Genomic DNA, 23,127 nt, shown 5'->3' with positions numbered 1-23,127 from the left:
TTGTCGTGTTTCGCAGTGCCGCTCACGGATATTAGTTTATTCGGCCTAGTAGATCTAGATTTCAGCAAAAAAAAAAAAAAAAGATACAGCGAAAAAAATCCAGTTGAATGTTCCTTCAGGCAGCAGCGCCAGGCTTCTGCGAGTGCGCCACTATGATTTCGTAGTTGAGTGCGATGCCGCCCGACGACGTGGTCGTGGACCCCTCCCGGAGGGCTCGCCTCCAGGCGTCCCAGAAGGCATCGAGTCTATCCGTCGGGACTTTGGCGTCCAACTTGAAGAATGGCACGTAGGTGTCTGCACGTAAGGCAAGAGAAAGCGTGGAACGCCTGTGTACATGGGCCAGTCAAGTAGTTTCGCCTGTACAGAGGGCTAAACAACGCTGGTTGGATCCCGCGCACAGTGATTCTAACCGGGCACATTAACCTTCCACGCGAAATCTTTCTCTTCACCTCTTTCATATCATCCCACTCCCTGATAACAATCAGGTGTTCATCCAGAAGCAGTTGGTGCACTGTTCCTTTGGTATCTTCATGCTTCATTATTTTGCACATTTTACAGCGAGAGCTATTATATTGACGCTTAACGATGCACAACTGAGGGACTGTGGCATTGGCTACGCGCGTTTTCTTCAGGGCTTTATCCGACCGTAACGCTTAGCTAGACAGCCGATGACACCTGCAGAAACGCGTAGCTGGTGGCTTTTAAACTGATAGAGTCAAAGACACCCTTCAGTGAACGGGGATATTAAGGCGAATCTCTCTCAGGAAGAAAGGCCTCAAAGAACACTGCCTAATAAAACTGCTTCGTGCCTTTGTAATCAGCGGGATATCTTATGCCACCCCCTTTTTCAATCTCAATCCTGGTGAAGTAGAGAAGCTAGAGAAAATGATCAGAACGTCATTCAAAAGGGCTTTAGGCATCCCCCAACTCGTCGACAGAGAAGCTTCTAGCTATGGGAATGCATAATACCTGGAAGAGATTGCTAATGCGGTCAGGGAGGCCCAGATTTGGCGGCTCAACTCCACTGTAGTGGGCCGAAAAACACAAGAACTACAGCTTCAGTCAGGTGAGCCACCCCATGTCGCTGAACTCCTGGAGCTTGAGACGCGGAAACTATTCAAAATTGCACCGATCCCTAAGAATATGCACCCGATTCATGACAAAGAACGAAGACAGCAAGAGCAAAATTTATTCAAAGCAAACTAATAAACGACCCTCCTGAGGAATCAGCCTATTGCGATGCTGCCTGCAGGCTAGAAGGGGCTGCGGTCACAGCAGTGGTAGATGGGAACCGCTCCCAGAAAATAATTGGATCCATTAATACACGTAATGCTTTAACAGCTGAAGAAGCTGCGATAGCGCTAGCATGTACAGGCACTAAAGCCAGAACTATCCTTTCAGATAATAAGGCGGCTGTTAAGGTCGAACTTCGGCAAAGGCCTAATTTCCAAGCAAGAGGCCAGTCTACTGAGAAAGCACCCGCTAAATCGGGAGGTTTCAGTCATCTGGGTTCCAGCTCACGAGAGTCTACCAGGCAATGAAGCTGCCCATCGCCTCGTTCGAGATGTATACACCCGAGCGACCATAGAGACCCCGCTATCCGGAGACAAAGACCCCCTCATTACCTACAAGGAGCTCTCTGAAACTCCCAGATTAACAGAAGGATATATCCACCACCAGATAGGTCCCCAACCCTCAGAATGCAGGGCCTGGCGAAAAATTCAGGCCAATCGTTTCTTTCCTCATGTTACCTTGCATAATGAGTTGACAGTGGACCCAGAGGTTTGCAATCTCTGCAACGTACCTCTGAGTCAAAATCACTTAATCTGGCCATGCCCCGATTCTCCGGGAGCTAAAGAAACTGACCCCTTTGAACAAATTACCTGGGAGACCTACATCCGCAGCCCAAATGTGGATGAACAAAAGATCGTCCTACGCCTGGCGGAGGAGGCTTACTCCAAGACCTTCTCTACGGTCACGGCGCAGGAGAGCGGCAAGGAGACCCTCCCCCTGGTTGACTCACTCACTCACTCACTCACTCACTCACTCACTCACTCACTCACTCACTCACTCACTCACTCACTCACTCACTCACTCACTCACTCACTCACTCACTCACTCACTCACTCACTCACTCACTCACTCACTCACTCACTCACTCACTCACTCACTCACTCACTCACATTCAGTGATAAAACCGCCGTCGACATTTTAAGGCCAAAGTGAGGGAATGATTCTGGCAGGTGTTCAGGTGATATGGCCGAGTATTGAATGGTTGGTGGATTGCGTGACATCACAAGATCACGTGACATGACCGAGATCTAAATCAAACCAGGGCACATTATGGATCCAGAGTCAGGCATGTACCTCTAGGTCACGCAGGCAAGTTCGCACTGCTTAGTTAAGGAGTGGCTTTATATCTCTATGTTGGCCGGCGTTCTGTACAAAATGATAGCGAACGAATGTATGCTAAGGAGGCTGTGGGAGACACCAGAAGCACAAATTAAGAGATTAGTGATGAAGAGCGTAGCATAGTCCATATACGCACACAATTATTCTCAAGTGGAGCCGCAGACTGGAGAAAACAAGGAATGTTGTCGCGTCTTAAAATCGTAACTTAAGCATTCCCTCATATTTTCCTTCGCTGCTAACTCCTAAAAATATGAATAAACAACTTCAAGCAACCTCAGAATAACTTATTATAACCTGTTTTGCAGCGTTACACATCGTAACGAGCCTAATATTTAAGCGGAGGTTACAGGTCTAAGACTTGTGTGCATCGTTTCACATTCTTTTGAATGACAAAGGAGTAAAGTTGCGTACCTCCTGTTGTGCCGAGCGCATCGCTTAGTGCCGGTTTAGTTGACCAACCTAAAAGAATGTTTCAGGTTTTTCTGGTCTATTCTACTTCTCTTGCAATATTTGTGTGATGCGTGAACAATGACAATCTCAGATATATGAACATTGGTGGAATCCCCGCTTATTTGTTTATCAGTGCTTTAGGCTACGTGATTCGCTGATCTGTCGTATTGCCTCATTTTCGAGGTGTGACAAGAGTCCCTATGACCAATCTGCCATTTAAACTTACATTTTAATGCTGCATTGTTTTTTAAGATTTGAGCCCGGCATCCTTCCCTCATCCTGCAAAGTCGGGGCACCGACAGTAGACGCCCTCTTGGCTCGTCCTACACGAAAGGTGCTTTTCTTCCTCATTGAAGCATTAAATAAAAAAGTGACAAAAAAGAAAGAGGAGCCATAGTAGATGGTTTCGGAGTAATTTCGATCACCTGGGGATTGTTAATGTGCACTGACATCGCACAGTACACGGACGTCTGTCCGTCTCGCCTCCACTGCAGCTGCAGAGGAGACAAAACGGAGAGGCGTCCGTGTACTGTGCGATGCGATGCGAGGCCACTGCAGAATCTGTAGTGGAGAAATGCGAAAGCCCCAACGTTGAATAATAATAATAATTATTATTCAACGTTGCTGCCGCAGACGGTACATCGCGCGCCCCTTCGAGGCCAAGGTGGTAGCTATTGCCTTCGCTATTACTCAAACCTCCGCCGAATACGTTTTCAATAACTAGCCTGCGATTTAAAGCTACGGGGTTGGATGGATGGCACCCAGAGCCACCGGAATCAATTGCGTTCCGGCATCATCTCCTTCCCCGCCGGGGTGGTGCAGTGGTAAGACGCACCACTACTGTGCCGGAGTACCCAAGTTCGAACCCGACCTTGGCGGGTGCGTTTCGATGGAGGCGAAACGAAGAGGCTTCCGTGTGCTGTGCGATGTCAGAGCACGTTAAAAATCCCCAGGTGATCCAAATTACTCCGTAGCCCTCCACTACGGCTCCTCTTTCTCGCTTTCCACTTTCACTCCGACCTTCCTCCCTGAGGTGTCCACAGAAAACAAATGAGACAGTTACCGCGCCTTTCCCTTCCTATAAATCAATCAATTTTTTTCCCTCTACCGCACGGGTAAGGTGTCCACAAAACAAGTGTGACAAGCAGAGCGCCTTTCATTTTCTGTGAACCAATTATTAATATTACTGGCTCTAATTAATTACCTAACTAAACCACATCAACCATTTTTGTCACTTGCACACCTTTTCTTAACGCTCTATCCTGTGGTACCGTTCTTTTTCCGATATACGAACTAGTCACTCTTTTACAGCGCTGACAAAGTCATGCCTACGCTAAACACTCAACATAGCCATCTAATGCTTACGTATTAATAAATGTTTTTCACTACCACCACCCCTTGTTGAACTCAACCAGCGTTCCGTTGAACGCATCAAATTTCATCGGCGTTCTATGAGTAGTTTACATGGAATCCCGCTACCATTATCCTGACGGTCAGTTCAGTTCAGTCGTGTCCGACTCTTCGTGACCCTATGGACCAATCACGCCACGCTTTACGGTCTGTCGCTATCTTCCTAACATCACATATAATCTGCAGCGCCTCGAGTATGCCATCTAACCACCGCATCCGCTGCCTACCCCTTCTCCGGTAGCCCTCAACCTTTCCCAACATCAAAGCAAAGCTTTCTCCAGGGACTCCTCTCCTCTCATCAGATGACGCTACACAAGGAGAATTATGATGTGCGCTTCACAATCCCCGGCGTAGAGCAGTTGGTTGAAGCGCTCGGCAGGGAATCCAAAGGATGGAATACCCTGTGGAGACAGGATTGTTTTTCCGATGACATGATCAGAATGACTGACAAGTGGAAATCTGTGGAATCTCGCGAAGAAGTGGTATAGTTCTCGTGGACGCACGGACGAACACGGTGGATAGCCATGAGCCGCAAAAGGATTTCGCCTTAATAACCAACCGAAGCCAACCCTTGCCCCAGACTTTTGCGCTCCGTTAAATATGTCACACTGTTCCGCTGACTTCAGCGTTTCAAACATCTACCGAATTGGTCAGTCTTCACTTTTGTGCGCAGCCACATTCACTCACCGAGGCAGGCATCCACGCTTGGGAAGGTCCAGATGCTGGAATAAGTGCGGCAAGCCACACACTCCAGTCCCGCCGCAGCCATAGCGCTCCGCTCGCGGGCAACCATCTCTTCCTCGGGAACTGGCTTGTCCATGCAGTAGCGTTCAGAAAACATCGCGGCCAGATCCTGTGACACCGGCAAAAACACGTCGTGGCAATCAGCTTTAGTTCCCCACGCCAGAGCACGTACGTGACGACAGCAGGAAAGAAAGAAGTCAATGCGGAGCGATGCTTTAAACGCGTTCCGAAAATAGAAGTGTGTAGATATATCTAACGACCAACCACTAATTTTTGTGGCTGGCGAGTTTGAGTCTTGGTCGAAGTGAAGCGCGCGGCTCACTGCAGCTGGATGGCCTTGTTGGCACAGCGGAGACAGACTGCAGAGGTTGTCCTCCGCCTGGAATCCACATTGGCATAGCGATAAAGACGTGTGTGCGGCTCTACTCGTCAGGAAATCGGACTAAAACGGCCTCGTCTGATCATTTATTGAAATATGTCCTACAAGCATTGCTCCCTTGCTTATAAGTGTTTAAAGATCTAATTGGCAGAATTAAGGTAAAACTTAAGTAGCTCTAAAAAAGCCTCCATTGTGAAGCCGCACCCGTTCTGAAAGGCGACTCTACCGGACAGATCAATGCAAGCAGCAACAAGGAGTACAGCAGAAAGAAAGCATACAGTTCTAGCTAAGCCTTTGCTCTTTTGTGCAAAGACGCAAAGGCTCCGGTGCCCATTAAGAGCTATACTTAGATAACGAGATTCTTAGCAAGCAGAAGTGAGCAAATTCTTACGACACCTCAGTATACGCTTCAAATTCAAGATCCGTACAAAGTGAGCAGTGGGGACCAAGTGGTTGAAGTGCTGCGTGAAGACCTGCGTGGAGCGAACAGTGCCTTCCCGGTGGGCATTGAGAAACTTTTCTACTCGTGCCGCTCCTTGTTGCTGTTCGTGACAGCATTTATCTGTTCGGTAGTTTCGCCTTTCAGAACGGGTGCGGCCTCACAGTGGAGGCTTTTCAGAGTTTCTTGTGTGCTACCTTAATTCTAACATTATTACCTGTGTGAAGAAATGTTATGTCCAAAAACAAGGAATTTGTATCCGCCCTTGTGTAGCTCCTGTTTTGCGCGAAACTTTTTTTAGCAACATTTGACCGCGAGTTAAGCCAGAATGTGAGTAAAGATTGTGTGGTTCATGTTTTTAGAACGGTTTACGGTTTCCTGGTCCTTTGACCACTAAAAGAAAATAACAGTGATTTTTGCTGACTCAGTCCTGGGGAGTTCTTTTGCCGTCACTAGTTCAATTAATTGTACCTTTGAACTGGCACAAACTAACTGGCTTCAGTTTTTTAATCTAAGACTGTGTTTTAACATGACAAGCCAAATTTGGTGGGCCTATATACCACGCACAAGGAAGACCCCTCTACCGTATCATTCATCATATTCTAAACTCGTGAAGCGTGGTATCGTCTCCTTGTCTTTTAGGTCCGCGCTGTCCAAGTCGTGTACTATTCACCAAGTGGAATCGAGTTTCGCACTTCAGGCCGCACGCCTCAAAGATGCTGGCTATCCTGTTTCTGTATTGACAGCTGTCGCGGAAGGCTTGCTTAAGCAGTTAAGGAAATATGAAAAGAATGAACCTGTTCCCAGCACTGCCACTGATGCTAGTCAGAAAAATTAATACGTGGCGGTGCCTTACGTTCACCGTGTGTCGCATAACATAAGGAGGATAACAAGAAAGTCTGGTGTAGACGTCGTTTTTATGGCACCTCGAAAACTGTCACATCTTTGCGCACTGGTGAACCAAAGCCACAAAAAAAAAAAAACCGGCTTGTACCGTCAAATATACAATTAAGTTCGTTCCTTGCACAATACGTGTTGTATACGAAGTTCCTCTAAGCTGTGGCCGCGTCTTATAGCCCAGACAGGCCGATGTTTTAATGAGCGCTTAAGGGAATACGCTGCATATCCTTTAAATCGTCTCAATTTAACAACCTACCCAATCATTGCTTTAGTTGCAAATGCCATCCACTTTTCGGAAAAACAAAATTTTTTGGACATAAGGACAACTAGCAAAAAAGCTTCTAGAGGCATCATTTATTCATAGGTTAGTAACCGATAAGTGCGTAAGTGATACGTTGGTTGACGTGTTGAAAAAGTAAGCCTTATTTCTAAATGCTGTGTAATTTTTTTTTTTTTTGCTTCCGGTTTTTGTTTCATGTTTTATCTGTCTTCGGGTAGCCCGAGATTATCTTGGTTCAGTTTGGCTTATCTCCTTCATCCAAATTCAGTGCATAGCTGAGCGTGTGTTATTTCCTCGAGCTCGTTAGTGCTCGCCCTGTATGCCTCTCATCTTCTGGTCTGTCTCACACTAAGCCTCCATGTAAATCATGTCGTACCAACTGACCCAGAAGTCAACTTTACTCACTGGTTTGCATAGGCCAGACAGGCAAATGTGTTAACGACCACGCGGCTCAACATTTCCGCTCCTTTAGCTCAGACAAGGGCGCTGGCTCCCTGAGCATTGTGCTTGGTGCAGTAGGTGTGAGCCGCGGCTGAACGAGATACGGATTCTGAGCAGAAGTGTTGATAAAAAGGCGCTCAAACTGCTTGAAGCATTTCGTATAAGAAAGAGGCGGGGAGGGTGTGTTAGTGACACGTCTGACGCTCTGTCGGGGGCAGAAATGCGATAGCCCGTCTACAAGTTCTTTTAAACCATTTGCCCAGATAATGCATGTTTGTCACTTGCATGCGATACAGGCGTTTTTAGTGCTGAACATACTGATATAGATTCAGATTCATGGCATATAATTTTGAATATAATGAGTATCCTTATTTAAGAATTCCGCACTTACTGTATTATAAGCAGCCCCTTTTTCAAAATCGCGATGCCCAAAGTGGGGAGGGGGTATTAGTTAACAATGCGGCACCCATCCCCCCATCCTCCTTTTTATGAGACGCGCGCAAGATAGAACAATTCATTTAGCCAACATATTCAGCCAACACGATTGCAGTTCGCTTGAACTTCAAGCTATACAAACGCGTTGAGACTTCCGATACGGACGCATAACAACTGACCTCGAACCAAGCTATACGCGCCAGCGAGGCCCCTCAAACCTGCCGAGCGTGCCGATACCAGCCTCTCGTGGTAACACGCTGACAGGTTTATCAGAGCCGCCGTTTTGCCGATTTGCTGCGTCTTGTGCCGCTATATCTTATGTACTGTCAGCACATCGCAACGCGTGAAGCCGGTATTGACGCCGCTCCGCCTCGGGACGGACAGCTCCGGCACGACGGCAGAGTGGGGAAGCGCGCACGGAAAGACAGGGATACGCGCTCTTCCTTGCAAAAAAAGAGGGAACTTAGTATGTAAACACTTTTTAGATAATTTGCGAAAATATCAGAGTGGGGTACTTGTCCACTCCGCCAGCGTAAAGTCGTGACACGCTAAAGTGGCTGAAGAATTAGCTATCGCACTTGCCATATATGATCCCAATTGCGGGGTGGTTGTCAGCGGCACGCGCACGGCCATAATGAATTACGCCAAGGGGACCATGTCCGTGGTAGCCTGCCGAATAATCAAGAACTTGAAGCTCTCACTAAAAAAAAAAAAAAAAAAAAAAAAAAGGTCGAGCTAGTTTGGTTACCGGCTCATATGGGGAACGTCTCTTCGCACCTGACCAACCTCAACCAAGTCGCTCACTCCGTCGCACGAGGTCTCGCATACCGTGCTGGAGAATGCAATGGCAAAGAAGGGGGCACACAAATTTTATTGACTTAACCAAAGCCTTCTACATGGCCCGCGGACCTTTCCCCCGCCTAGCAGTAAACTATGTAGAGTTCAGGCAATCGCCTGGAGACAAATTCATTTCCGAACCCGCTGCAGTGCAACAGGATTTACCCCGAAGTATATGGCCCCAACACATGCAAGGTCTGCAAGACAAACATAGCAGCACTTAAGCCCATACTCTGGGAGTGCAAGGTACAATTGACAGGTGTTAATCCAGAAACCCTCTCGTCGAGGTGGTCCGTCCCTCTGCGCAGCTCTAGCCCCAACGACCAACACTGTGCCGTCCAGCAGACCCTCGTGGCAGCGAAGAGACAAGATCTCGACGTTCCCCCGTGGGAGACCTAGGCCCGGTAGCTTTAAATCCTGACGGACATCAAATAAAGTTATTCTTCCTTCTCCTCCTCCTCCTGAGGTACATTCGAAGCGAAAAGCTAGACAAGTCGACTCCGAGTCTTGCGCCTGCTCCGTCATTAGATACACATATAAAGCCTCGCTTTAACCAAGCCGTATGAACGCGCCTTAGTGGCCTATAGGGGTAACATGAATGCAAGGGTCCTGGCAGGCTGAGTCTGACATAACCGTCCCATGTGAAACGAGAGACCCAAGTTGGCAGCTCCTGCCAGGGGACCAAGGCCATGCACCCGGACACGGCACACAGCGACGAGTGGTTAGGCCTGGTGTAGTATTGCTTTCGCAATAAAAGCCATGGCTGCGCATACGCGAACCACACGACGTCACAGGAGAGGCGCAGGTGGTCGGAACCGCCGCTACCGCCGCAACTATGTCGCCGCCGCGACTCCACCGGTTGGCCTTTAGCCGGTGCCGCGCGCTTTCACCGGGCTGTGTTTATGTCTATACAAAGGTGCAACGGTATTGATGATGTGGAATCGGAATAAAGTTTAATCTTATGTGACGTACGGCTGTAATCAATGTTTCACCGTGATGATAAGCCATGGAATATCTACAAGGTGCAACCGTGAACAACAAGGTAAGCCACAACTACGCCAAGGAGCCACAAGCTAAGCCATGGCATTGCCGCAGCTTTTCGCTTCTGATATCCAGGCTTAGCCAAGCTAAGCCACCACCAACTGTTTATTTCCGAGAGCACAGTATAACCATCTTGCTTTGCTTTGCCACAACTACGCCAAGGAGCCACAAGCTAAGCCATGGCATTGCCGCAGCTTTTCGCTTCTGATATCCAGGCTTAGCCAAGCTAAGCCACCACCAACTGTTTATTTCCGAGAGCACAGTATAACCATCTTGCTTTGCGAAAAACAGATAACCAAGTGCTGTTGCCACTACACGCCAGCAGAAAATTCATTTGAGAGTATTTGGAGCCCCGATCAAGATATTGAATAACATAGTCTAAATCAAGGAGCAGATATACAAGTTATTTACACTGAGCAGGCGCACGCTTTCCACTCGTTCATTTGCCACTTACGGGTGTTTTATTTACAATTTATGTTCACCACTTCGCGGGAAAGAAAGGCCCTATACCCAATGTTTGGAAAGAGATCTTTTTGCTATGTGTTCCTTAAACATCTAAAAAAAAAAAAGCGCAAGACACCACAAAGGTGAACAATATTTTGGTCGCTCGGGTGCGATCTGATTTTATACTACATATTTCAGCCTCTACGAATGAGAAATGCTCATGTCTGAGCCAGACAACCACTGTTGTTGTTTTAATTTCTTTGCTATATGCTGTGCCACTTCAAATGTTATAAGCAAAGTCGCCCATATGGCCCTCTAGAAGCGCAGGGAAAAGTTCATGGTCCATCTGTTCAGAGAAAATTTACACCCCCTACCCCATGAGTATTGGGTGGGGATCTTTTTGTCCGCTATGCGCACTCTTTTGCTCACTGGCTTTGAACGCTCGTATTGAGCTTCCCGGGACACCCTGTACATCCTCTACCCCTTTGTAATAGCTGATGGCGTTCGCAATGTTTCTTAAAAAAGAGCGAAATCGATCCCTTACCGGTATGTAATGCTTCCACTCTTCGTCCTGGTACAGCCTGTGCCACACGTCCGTGATGCCGGTCCTTGTAAAGGAGACAACCAGGCATTCACCGCCATCCTTCAGCAGCCGGTGGATATTACGGTAAGCCCTGTCCAAGTCCCACACGTAGTGGAACGTTAAAAAGGAATACACGCGGTCGAACTGGCCGTACTTGTCAACGATGACTTGTGGATCTCCGTGGTCAATATCAAGGAGCTCGAAGCACACCTCCAGCGTGTCGCGTTGAGCTCGAGCGTACTGCAGCATTTCCTGGGAAATGTCAATTCCGACAAAACGCCTGAAGGGACGCAGTCGCGGAAGCAGATGCTCCACGAGGAAGTTTCCGGGTCCGCAGCCGATGTCCAGATATTGGTTGTGGTCGCTCGCTGGTTGCCTGAAGCGGATGCTCTCCAAAGCTTTTAGGTTGACCTTGTAGGAGAGCCTCTTAAGCCAGGTGAATGACTCCGGGTCAAGATCAGATGTCTTCTGCTCCGTACGATAACTTTCCTCGTGGTTCGGCATGATGCCTAAATAGTTAGCGTGTGTTGACGTGAGCTTTTATCGGAAGGCGCACGGAAAGCACGGAAATGGAAAAGCGGGCTGGACAGCTGCACCTGGAAAAAAAATAACGAAAAGTCATGTTAAATGCCTGAACTCACCGAACCGAATAGGCACAAAGGAAGGAGGAGGAGAAAACATTTATTTACGATGATATGATTTGGGAAGGGAGGTGCGTTTCGTTGTGGAGCTGAGTGGCAGACCCTATTCCGGGACGCCATTGGCCGCCGCTGCTGCCCGAGCTCTCTGGACCAGGACACGCTGGGCCTCCAGGTCCGAGCTGGACAGGGCCGCCTACCAGCCCTCCCTAGTTGGCTGTTTTATTGCTTTTAGTTTTGTATTTTGCTGGCAGGCCCAGACCATGTGGTATAAGTCAGCATATTGCCCGCAGAATTTGCACCTACCCTTGAATGTAGGGTCCATGTGTTTTAGTAGGTCACCTTTTAGACTCCAGTAATGTAATAAGCAAGGCTAAAGCCGTTTATGTTGCGTCGTTGTTATGAAACAGCATGTTTCTCAGGCCCAAAACAGAAGTTATTTAGAGTGAGGGCTTAATACGCAACATATTTGTTATAAACGCAGTTCCTTTCTCTGGCAGTCATAATTATAAGCCATTTACATACAGCTCACATGTCTGAATTAATGCGCTGTTGATAGTTCAGTTCATTGCCATATCGAGACGTAAACGATGCTCATACAGCGTAGTGACCTCAAAAAGTTTGAAAAAATGAGTAATCGCAAGCTTTCTTCAGATGGGGAGAAAATATTTACATCGTTAGTTGTTTATTTCGTGACTATACAGCTACCATTCTCATGCATTTTAAAACGTTTGTATTACGAAAAATATTTGCTGTTATTGCCTCTGGAATTTCTACCAATGGTTTAGAAAACGGCTAAAAAGACAGTGTAGCGCATCGTATGCAAGGGAAGAGGAAGCAGTGAGTGACAGGTACCCGGTGGAACACGCAGCCATCCTTTTCAGTTCCGCAAAGCGACGGTTTCACCACCACCACGCCGCTTCTCCTACGCTTTCTTCTACCATTTCTCCTACCCTGGTCTTTGTTCTTTGTAACATGACCAACAACCAAGCAGTAACTTTCTGTGCACCAAACATAGCAGCCTCCACGTGCAATTAAGTCCCGCGTTTTTAACTACTGCATGAGAACGAAGATAATCCCGCCGCAAGTAAAAGCCATATTTGGCACTTCGAAACCGTCTTGTGGTCACACCAGACGAGCGAGCAAGATTTTGAAATGGGAATGTTGGAGACGAGTCTGGTTCTACACTGTCTGTTCTTGTCTACGATGGCGCTGAACAGTTCGTGACAAATCGTCGCTTTCCGGTACTGAAAAGGATGGCTGCTTGTTCCACCGAGGTACTATGGCACCAAGTTCAGGTCCTTAATAACCATATCTATCAAGCTTATTTAAAAGTTGGCTGTTACTAATGCAGTCAGACTCCTACGTTAATTCGCTAAATACGACAAGCACAACTTCCATCTTCTCAAAGAACCTTTCGCATATGTTGTCTTATATGTAGTAGCACGGTTTGAAAAAACTTCAGCGCAAATGAAATAGCCTGAAGGCGAAAAGAAGAGGGGACAGAAAAGAGCGCCGACTGACAACTAATCTTTATTGAGCAAAAACGTGCGTAATAAATACGAGAGTGGTGGCAGAACAGTCAGATGCAGTCAAACGTCCCATAGTGTAAATGGCCTTAAAAGCGATAAAACACAAAACAGGTAGTTGAGTTTCCCTTTCAGGTGGCCAGGTGAGAAAACACTTGACATCGATGTTCTTGACAACTTGATGATTCAGACTCGCAAAAATCACGTTACTTGATGGCACGACAGAACGATTAACTATTTACTTACATATAGGCAAAACAAGAAGACACAAGCAAGAGAAAACTATTTACATGACTGACCCGTTGGTCAGACGAAATCAGCCCTCGTTTAACCCGGAGCGCTTACTATTAAGCCATCTGTCTCCACCCTTGGCGGGGACAGCAAGCTAATAAGCAATAAGGTAACCTTTCTCACCAATCATAGACTGGGGAAAGGATATTAACTAAACAAACACTTGGGAAAGGAGAGGTCCCAAGCAAACATGAACGGCACTGACGTCACCACATTCCGAACCTCTGCTTTCCCTTCTTTTCTTTCGCACACGTGCATGCGGGACCAACGTACGTCGCGTGAACAACCGCTGAAGTTCTTTATAAAACAAAACAGCTCTCAGTGAGGGCTCAAACGCTATGTGGAAATTCCAACTCGACCAAGCCCTTCTCTTGAGCACTTGCAGCTGAATGACCCATTGCGCTTCATCGCGCACCGGTCAGCGACCGCACACCTGCTACCCCACAAAAGCTGTAGGCACATGAGCAGAGGGAAAGACGCGCACGTAGCAATACGAGAATACATACAAAAAAAAAACGTCCACTGCTGGTGGTGGTAGTGGTTGATTTTTTTTTTTGTAAATAATCAAAAAGAAGGAAAGGAGTATTGCCAGCCGCGGCCAACTGCTATCTAAAAAAACAAAAAAACAAAAAAAAAAGCAATATGACATTCAAGGCTGTACACTGCACAAAGCTGCGCGCTGGAGTGACAGCTATGGTAGAAAGGCAAGACCAGAAGGAAATGAGTGCTCTGCAGCGGCAGGTGACGCCGGCAACAATATAGCTGCCCTTGCGTCTCCGTCGTGCGTCCGCGGTTCCACCAAATTAGCAGTCGCCGTGACTGAGGACAGGTGCACATATCAAAGTATTTATCTCGGTTCGTACGCTCTTTACGCGAAACCGAATGGCGCGAAAGTTCACCGAACTTACTTCACACAAGTGATAAGGCTAAAAGATGTTGGAACTCAATGTTAAGCTATTCAGTTGATATGGACGAAGCATTTAAGGCGGAGTCACACTGCGGAAACACAACAGCGACACCAACCGAACAAGTTCTCCAAACAAGCCGCCAACAAGTTTCCGAACCAACTTGTTGCCCAACAGCATGTCACACCGCAGAAACAGCAGGGAAGCCGAACAGGTTGCTGCAGTGTTGCCTCGGTGTGACAGTGTTCAACCAAACAAGTTTGCCAAACAAGCCGTCAACAAGTTTCCGAACCAACTTGTTCCCCAACAGCATGTCACACCGCACGAACAGTCGGGAAGCCAAACAGGTTGCTGCAGTGTTACCTCGGTGTGACAGTGTTTGGCAACCAAAACAAGCAGGAAACAGTGTCCGTCAACGGTGTTCGGCCTGTTCGCTGGCCGGGCGAATTTCCGGACGACAACAGACCAACCAAAAGTACTCATATTTGAGCTGATTACTCATTCCTGCGAATTTCCTACTTGCAGATACGGTTTTCTTTTTTTGCAGAGTTTCCATGCAAACCATTTCCCCCGTTGTGGCGTCTTGCAGGCAGCGCATTCACCCGTTGGCAAGGGCGCGGAGCTTCGGCAACGGCGCCTCCCGCGGGTGGCGATGATATGCGCTGCTGCCTGCCAGCCGTAACGTCGCCGGCTGACTTATTGCGCCGGGAATTCCCGCCTTGGCGGCGGCTGTGTGAACCTTGAACCAAACGTGGGCGTCCCGTGTGTGTGCCTGGGAACATGTAAACTGACAACCCCCATCTGCAGCGTCCCTCCGACGATTCGGCGCCGCGGTGGCTGGCGCCGTGCCATCCGTGTTTACCTTGTTTTGGTAGTGGTGTTTTCTTTTTAAAATGGGCTTAGTGCTCAGCAAATACAGCGTCCATGCTTTGATGCGAGAGAGTGCGATCACGGGACACCGAGCAGCAGTGCGTGGTGCGTCGACAATGAGAGCGGGCATGTGAAGAAATGGGCGAAGGAATGAGTGGTGCGTCAGCACGGAGAGCGGATGTTTGAAAACTGTGTGCGAACGTGCGTGTGTGAAACGAAGAAGTGTATTTGTAATCGAGTGGTTAATTATTGATAAGGCGTATGATGTGATCGGATCAGCGAAGCTCGCGTGGGCGAGCTGTATGGTTGTGCGGTCAGAACGCCGACTCGACGTCCGGACGAGGAATTCCACTCGTGTTGTGTTGCAAGCCAAGGTGGTGGTCTGTCGGATTCGCGTTCTCACGGTCGAGGCTTCACAAATGCCTCTCATGTGACTTCCCTGTACTCCTGTAAGTATGTAGATAAATCACGGCAGAGATGCCGTAAGCCTCTGCCTATTCCTCCAAACTGCTCATCATTTCTCAGGACGGGACCTGAGGAGATCGACCAGAGTGAGAGCCGAACCGAGGGTCCCATAATAACAGTGCCCTCGTTCATCATTAAAGCAAGCTCAGAGTAATTGGGACAGCCTCTTTGTCTATTGAATTTTTCACAGGCACGTGTATAGCGCATGAATTTGGGCGAAATAGTAGCAAAATGGGCGGCTCCTGACATCAGCGCCTCAACGAGCAGCAAGTTTCCGCGGTGTGACACGGTGTCGCCCAACTGTCGGAGAACAAGTTCGCGGCAGCTGTTGGAGGGCGACAACGACATGTTTCCCAATAGTTCGTGTTGGCGCGATGTGACAGGGCCGCCAACACTGCGCGAACACGCTGTTGACGGACAGAGTTGACCAACTGTTTCCGCAGTGTGACTCCGCCTTTAACAATAAGCAAACACGGACGAAAATGGTGGTGGTAGTGGTTGATTTATTTATTTTTTTTTAATAATCAAAACAAGGGAAAAGAGTATTGCCGGCCGCGGCAACTGCTATCTAAAAGTTACCGACGATTACGTTACTTCCTAATGCGAAATTTGAGCGCAGCAAATAAGCTGTTTCACCTTTTCGATAGATTGAGGCAAAGAAATCGAGCAACACATGTATGCGCTATCACAGAATTTTTTTTTTATTTTTCACACGTATTCTTTTAACAAAGACTCCACTAACAGTTCTTGACAGTCATGAAGGAAGCTTTGTGGTCGGAGAAATAGACTGATATATGTTCGACTTGGTACACCAATGCTTGATTCTCCGTAGCCCTCCACTATGACTCCTCTTTCTCTCTTTCCACTTTCACTCTCGCCTTCCTCCCTTCCCTTATGCTTGGTTGCGGTGTCCACAGAAAACAAGTGAGACAGTTACCGCGCCTTGCCCTTCCTATAGAAAATAAATAAGTTTTTCTACGCGGTCATGCCCCGCCGGGGTGGTACAGTGGTAAGACGCCCGACTACTGTCCGAAATACCCGGGTTCGAACCCGACCTCGGCGGCTGCGTTTCGATGGAGGCGAAACGAAGAGGCGTCCGTGTGCTGTGCGATGTCAGCGCACGTTAAAGATCCCCAAGTGGTCGAAATTACTCCGTAGCCCTCCACTACGGCTCCTCTTTCTCTCTTTACACTTTAACTCCCACCTTCCTCCCTTTCCTTACGGCGCGGTTCAGGTGTCCACAAACTCGTGTGACAGGTACTGCGCCTTTCCCTTCTTGTGAACCAATTATTATTATTATCGACGCGGTCACGTTGTCTTGACTCGCTAGCGGCGGCAGCGGCATCAGACAGTCGCTGCTAGCGCTTCCTCCGGCGACCCCTCCCCCCCCCCCCCCCCAAACCCCCTTCCTTTTCCTTTCCTTGTGTTCTCCGGCTGCTCCGCGCTTCCTGCGAGGCTTCGGTTGCCAAGCGCCGGCTCGAACTGGGGGGATGAAAGTGGGGAGGCGCTGGTTACGAGGCCGACGCCGACGCGAAACCCAGGAACGAGCGCCAAAGAGCTGCGCTCTAAAAACTGAAGCACTTGAGCAGCGGCCGGCGGGAAGGAAAAGGGGATAGGGAGAGGATAGCGAGAGGAAGTAGAGAGGGGAGCGATAGGAAGAAAGGACAGGGGGAGCTTTGTACGTTATTTACAAGGTACAGACGGTCAACGAGTTCGCATGAATCAGGCATTCCCGGAATCCTTGTCCGAAAACAAAAAAAAAACCAGCTGAGTCAACGCGACATAGTAAAAGGTGATAAGAGAGATAAAACGAAAATAGGGTGAAAAGCTAAAAGAAGATGGGTCAAATGCATTCCGTTCCTGACAAAGTGTACAACAAATAAGTGCATGGGCGATAAACGAGTCAGGCATTCGCGGTCAGTAACTAAAATTTAACAAAGGGCTTCTAAAAAGGAAAGTTCGCTCTCATAGAGTGTTTTAGATGCTTCACTCACACACGCTGAACCTTTTAGGGTTATAAAGAAAGCTTCCTTTATTTCACGTTTGAGGGAACACGAACGCCAGCTCGGAAAAGGAACCGAGCCCAATCTTGCGGTTCATTGCAGCAAATGTAAATGTATGGCTCGGTTACTTGAAACCGTGATTATGGACAGAAGTCGAGATAGCGTAGGCCGTGAATTGAAGAAAGCTCTCTAACTCTAAAAGGCTCAGCGTGTGAGAGTGAAGCGTCTAAATCGCTCTGTGAGAACGATCTTGTCTTCTCAGAAGCCCTTTGTTAAATTTTAGTTAGTGACCGCACATGCCTGACTCATTCATCGCCCATGCACTTGTTAGTTGTAAACTTTGTCAGGAACAGAATGTATTTAGTCCATCTTGTTTTAGTTTTTCGTCCTGTTTTCATTTTATCGCTCTTATATGACCTTTTACTATGTCGCTTTATTGTCAACTCCTGCGTCCATATCAACTGAATGTCGTAACATTATATTTGAGTTCCAGCATCTCTCAGCCTTATCCCCTGAATTTTTTTTTTAACGCTTTTAAGGCCCTTTACATCAAGTGACGTTTGGATGCATCTGACTGTTCTGCCACCGCTCTCGTATTTATTGCGAACGTTTTGGCTGTCAGTCAGTGCTCTTTCCTGTCCCTTCTTCTGGCCTTCGGGCTATTTAATTTGCGCTGAAGGTTTTTCAAATCGTTCTGGACAAACTAGCCCAACAAAAAGTTTTACTTTATTAGCACGGGCTCTATATATTTACTATTTCTAAAACCAAATTTGTAATCAGAGATTATATGATGAGCTTGGCAGAAATAAGACTCATTTATTGGCAAAACGGACACTGTCTGCAATTAGATGAACATTTCACGTCACCTTTTTTAATTTTTTTAAGAGCAACGACTATAGCTAGTTGCATGCGCCGGCAGAAACCACAATCTAAAACGCGACTTTTTATATCAGTCAGCACAGGGCTAAAATATCTATCATAAACTTCAAATGTTTTTTTCTGTTCATCATCGACATCCCGCGATCTACTGTGTTTCATAATCACAAAATTCGAGAACAGTTCACTGAATATAGTTGGGTTTATAGAAATTGACAGGGACTTATCGGAAACAATTGTACTTTCAAGAACAGATGAGTTAATAAGCGCGCTTCGCTCTAAAAAAAAACAAAAAAAAAAACAAACAAAAGAGGACATGAAGGCTCCATATATGTCTGTTGGGATCCGGTAAAAACGTCCCCGGAGCAAATGTTCCTGGAAAAAAATGTTCCCAAAAGAAATGTCCCTATTTGCGAAGTAGGCAAAATTGTCTCCGAACGGGTACTGAAGTCTTGCGCTATAGAACGCAGACTACGTTTTCTCGTGGCGAGCTGCAAAGATAAATGATGCATGTTAACTTTTTTACAGCTGCTTTACCTGTCTGCTTGAATTGACCGCGAACATCGAATAGATGCTGGCATTCACAGCAAAAAAAAAGGAAAAAATGATGGCATCAGTAATACAGTAACAACGTCTCGTCTTCAGTTTGTTTACCGGGAAAAGACGAGCTGACACCCCACCGACTTTACCGGCGAAACAAACTTGGAGCGATGCTTTAGTATGGCTATGATGCACGACCGGTTAAGCCTCGTTCTGCTTATACCATCATCACCATCATCAGAGAAACGGTTGAGCCTCGTCACCAGAATATCTGGGAGGTAATTCTATACTCCGTTTCATACATCAAGTGCCACACTACCAAAGCTGGAGCTCAATTTGGGCTCTCCGCATCCGCGATGAAAAATAGTGCCTGCTCTTGATGAGAGGAAATAATAGTTGCTTTGTCTGTAAGCTTAATACATCTTACATTTGCCATCAAATTCATAAGAGGCACCTTTTTTAGGGAGAAAGGACCGGATTCGGTGAATTTGTTAGCTTTGTGTGTCGTTTTCGTTCGTGTCGCGTTTTTGCTGCCCCGCAACCCTGCCAGCTGTGCCCTCTGCGCTGCGCAACGCAGCGACCTCGACTGCCTCTTCGGAGAGGATTTTTTTCTACAAGAACCGCACTGCGAAGATGTCCAAGCACGCGAAGTAAGTTATTACAAACGTGTATGCTCGGAATAGAGCCCGTTTCCGCAGAAACCACTCGGCCACGAAACGAGCACGTTAAAGAACAGCAGGTGGTCGCAATGTCCGGAGTCCTGCACTACAGCGTCTCTCATACCCTGAGTAGCTTTGGGACGTTAAACCCCACAAACCAAACCAAACGAGCGCGTAGGGCTATGCCTCCACTTTTTTTTTTTTCTTGCGAACTACTTGCGTAGCTTTCGCTGCGTTGCATCTGATGTATGAAACGGAGTATGATGACGTCTTTTGCTTTGGGCGGTTCCCCGAGACAACCATACGCCGATCCGCTTGTACCTTTCTCAGTGGGCAGTATTACCAAGCGTATTAGACCTGTGATATGTCTGCAGGGCCGATTTTTGTCTTGGGGACGTTTTTTCCTAGTTGCCGCTTCATCAGGCGCCGTTTCTTCCGGGAAGTTTCTTTTTCGGGGGCCTTTTTTTCCGGGCACGTTTCTAGTTACACCCGTCTGTTGCTATGCGCTTCTACCATCAATAACGATCAGTCGGAGAAAGATTATTTTCCACGGTATTACACTGTCTAGTTTTTCCCATGCCTTGCTCAAGTCGCAAAAACAGGATTCAAACTCCGCATAAAATTAGTAACAATCTCCAACTTGTAATTTCTTATTCAGTTTTTCTGCAGGTTTTCAATTTTGCGAATAGGTCTAACGCATGTGTTCCAAGGAAGGACATGAAGATTATAATCTTTATTTCAATATTTCGTAGTAAGTGTAATAATAACAACAATAATAATAATAATTGGTTTACAGAAAGGGAAAGACGCTATATCTGTCACACTTGTTTCTATAGACACCTGAACCGCACCGTAAGGGAAGAGAGGAGGGTGGCAGTGAAGGTGGAAATAGAGAAAGGAGCCGTAGTGGAGGGCTACGAAGTAACTTCGACCACAGGGGGATATTTAACGTGCGCTGACATCGCATAGCACACGGACGCCTCAATTCGTTTCGCCTCTATCGCAACCCATCCGCCGCGGTCGGGATAGAGCCCGGGTACTCAGGCACAGCAGTTATTTTCAGGCGTTCTTTGCTCTAACATGTTCCATATTCGGAAAGTGTTTTGTAAATGTGAATCAACTTGTAGGAAATGAATTGCATGCCATTTCTGCACAATCAAACTTCACAATATCATGCCAGTTTGCATCAGCAATGCCTACCTTTAAAGCCGCAAGACTTCGACTAGCGATGTTATGAAAAACAAAACATGGGGCACGGTGGTACCTAATTCACACTTGCTTTGACCGAAGAAAAATGGGTGGGTGGTCAGTAAATTCGTAGCGAAAAGCAGTAGAATGGAACTTGTCAGTGCCGAATTTTGCTACGGAAAACATCAATAAAAGACAGGAAAACGGATATTACTCTTGTCGGCTTGTAAATGGCTGTCGTGCGTCCATAAGCAGAAAATATTTTCGGATGTCACATTATCAATGAACAGGTTATGTTAATGTGACTACATAAAATTACACCATATTTATCCTTGTTTCGGCAGTGAAATAATCAGTCTAAAACATGTAAAAACTATGGGTCGAGGCAGCCATCAGGTAGACGATAACAGGCAGCAAGCGAAATACTACCAGATGTCAGGAAAACAATTCCATAATCTGCGGTTACCAAAGAAAACTTGGTCATAAGACGCTTTCCACATTTCTTGCGCCCTAAAATGCCGACTTCACCACCATTCTTGTGAGTGCAACTTACAAACTATGTATTGTAATTTTGTATCTGAATAATACCTTGTTCATTATCATACCATGTTTCACTGCACATAAAGACTTGCGTCATATCTTACTCAACGAACGTATTCTCCAGAGCAGCAGCTTTATTCGCAGCAGATTAACATTCAGGTGAAATCAATGAAGGCAGGTTCTAGACAAAACAATCGTTTTCTAACTCGCTCACAGTTTGGTATTGCCTCGAAAGTTACTGTAACATTGCCACGAAAACATCGGATAAAAGGCGTACTAGTCCGCTTCATTTGATAACATACAGCTAGTCCACATCTGACGCCTGACGTACTGCACTCGGCCACCTTCGTTTCACAGGTACTGGTAATCATGCTCAGTCGCCCATTGTTTGACTCTTGACAGCAGCTTCGTGTTGTACCTCGTTATATCATAAAAAAAAACACGTTCAGATTTCTTCCTTCTTTTAGCCAGTTGTCTCCGTTTATTAGTCTGACAAACCTGATAATCGCGCTACGTCATTTTCCTTAATTTTCTGCAAGTCCAAGCACCGCAGCACCCTCGCCTGTTTGCAGCTGAAGAACATCTAACTTCGATACAACTTCATTCATTTTATCATGGCGATTCTCGTTTTCCGTTTTTTGAGTTCCATATATTCCCAGATTGCGGTTGCCCAGCCTCGTTCAGATGGAATTTTACCTTTTCTGCAGAAGCATATACAATACAGCTTTGTCAACGACGCTGAGATTTTTTTTTTTTTTTTTACGGATGGCAGCTGTGTTTTATGCCCAAAGCTTCTTCAGCACATCTTCGTGTGTGCTAGATAAATGCTCAGATAAATGCCAAATGCTACCAACAGTCTCCACCATTAGCGTAGTCCTTTCTAGCTTCGCATCAATCGCAGTCAGCATAGTGAGGACATCGCCGTTCACTTCAGGCCTACTTTGACTAGTGTCTGGCGCAATGTCCACGCTAGGAGAACATTTTCAAGCTTTCTGTCAGGCTTCTTTTTTGCGACCGAAGTTAAGACATTGTTCGCCTACAGCCGATTTCAGTACCCCTTGCCACATTTGTACAAGATATGAACTGGTCCTCATCGCCGAGCTATTTGCATCATGCCGGACGAGTGGATTAATTCAGACCACTCACAGCAACACAAAAGATACTCCGTTCAGACTAAGAGAACACATAGAAACTTAAGGCAGGTTACACATTCCCAGCAGCGGCAGGAACGAAAACATAAAAAAAAAACAGCAGAAAGAACAACAAAGAGCACACCAACCTGCAACGCGTGAAGCAGATAAAATGCGAGGCCAAGCGGGGTGCGTTGCCGCAAAGTGCTTGCATACTCCACTGCAGGCCCTTTTAAAGCCGTCGCAGCACACTTGTCTGCCTCCTGGTGTTGTTCGGGCTATTCAAACGTGATACCGTTGTTATCACAGTCTTCTTATAGCGCGCGTCCACGTTCCAGCTGCTATGCATTGAGGGTGAGACCGCTCTCCTGCAATGTGTAAAGCACTACAAAAAACGCGGGGATAAGTCCAGTTTGTGGCCGCCAAAAAGCATGTGACCATGTCGTAAAACATCCACCTCGCTTTCGTGAGGTACCCCTGCAGGTTCGATCTCTGGTGCCGCCGGGTACTCACCAGTTTTCCAATGAGTACAACATTTCTCCTGACCTGGGACTCGGCTTCTGCTAGGGAAACAGGTCATCGACCTAAGCATTAAAAGCTATAGAGGAGGCTACTAGTAAGGGCAGCTCTGGTGTTGTGCTGCACTGCACTAGCTAAAGCAGAGTTAAAATGCTCGTGAAATCTATACGCCCTTTTGC

The 23,127-nt window shown here is 46.9% G+C and overlaps 1 protein-coding gene across 1 annotated transcript; it reads right to left on the bottom strand.

The window, feature by feature from the left end:
* On the bottom strand, nt 1-22,667 carry LOC146202334 (juvenile hormone acid O-methyltransferase-like). The gene is made up of 4 exons (XM_084588106.1): nt 22,579-22,667; nt 10,757-11,391; nt 4,960-5,125; nt 1-294 (listed from the first exon to the last, which is right to left on the bottom strand). The coding sequence occupies exons 2-4, from the start codon at nt 11,297-11,299 to the stop codon at nt 116-118; spliced, it is 888 nt and encodes a 295-aa protein (XP_084444232.1). The 5' UTR covers nt 11,300-11,391; nt 22,579-22,667; the 3' UTR covers nt 1-115.
* Nucleotides 22,668-23,127: the final 460 nt, after the last annotated feature.

Source organism: Amblyomma maculatum, chromosome 1, assembly GCF_055883805.1.
Source record: "Amblyomma maculatum isolate TAMU_Amacu chromosome 1, ASM5588380v1, whole genome shotgun sequence".
In the NCBI taxonomy this organism is placed as follows: domain Eukaryota; kingdom Metazoa; phylum Arthropoda; class Arachnida; order Ixodida; family Ixodidae; genus Amblyomma; species Amblyomma maculatum.
The sequence above is the reverse complement of the archived record's forward strand: the minus strand, read 5'-3'. Positions and strand labels throughout refer to the sequence as shown.

Coding starts and splice junctions, on each gene's coding strand:
- LOC146202334 (XM_084588106.1), bottom strand. CDS start 11,299: ATGCCGAACCACGAGGAAAGTTATCGTACGGAGCAGAAGACATCTGAT. Junction 5,126..10,756: donor AGTGGAAGCATTACATACCG/GTAAGGGATCGA, acceptor CCGGTGTCACAG/GATCTGGCCGCGATGTTTTC. Junction 295..4,959: donor AAGCGTGGATGCCTGCCTCG/GTGAGTGAATGT, acceptor CCTTACGTGCAG/ACACCTACGTGCCATTCTTC.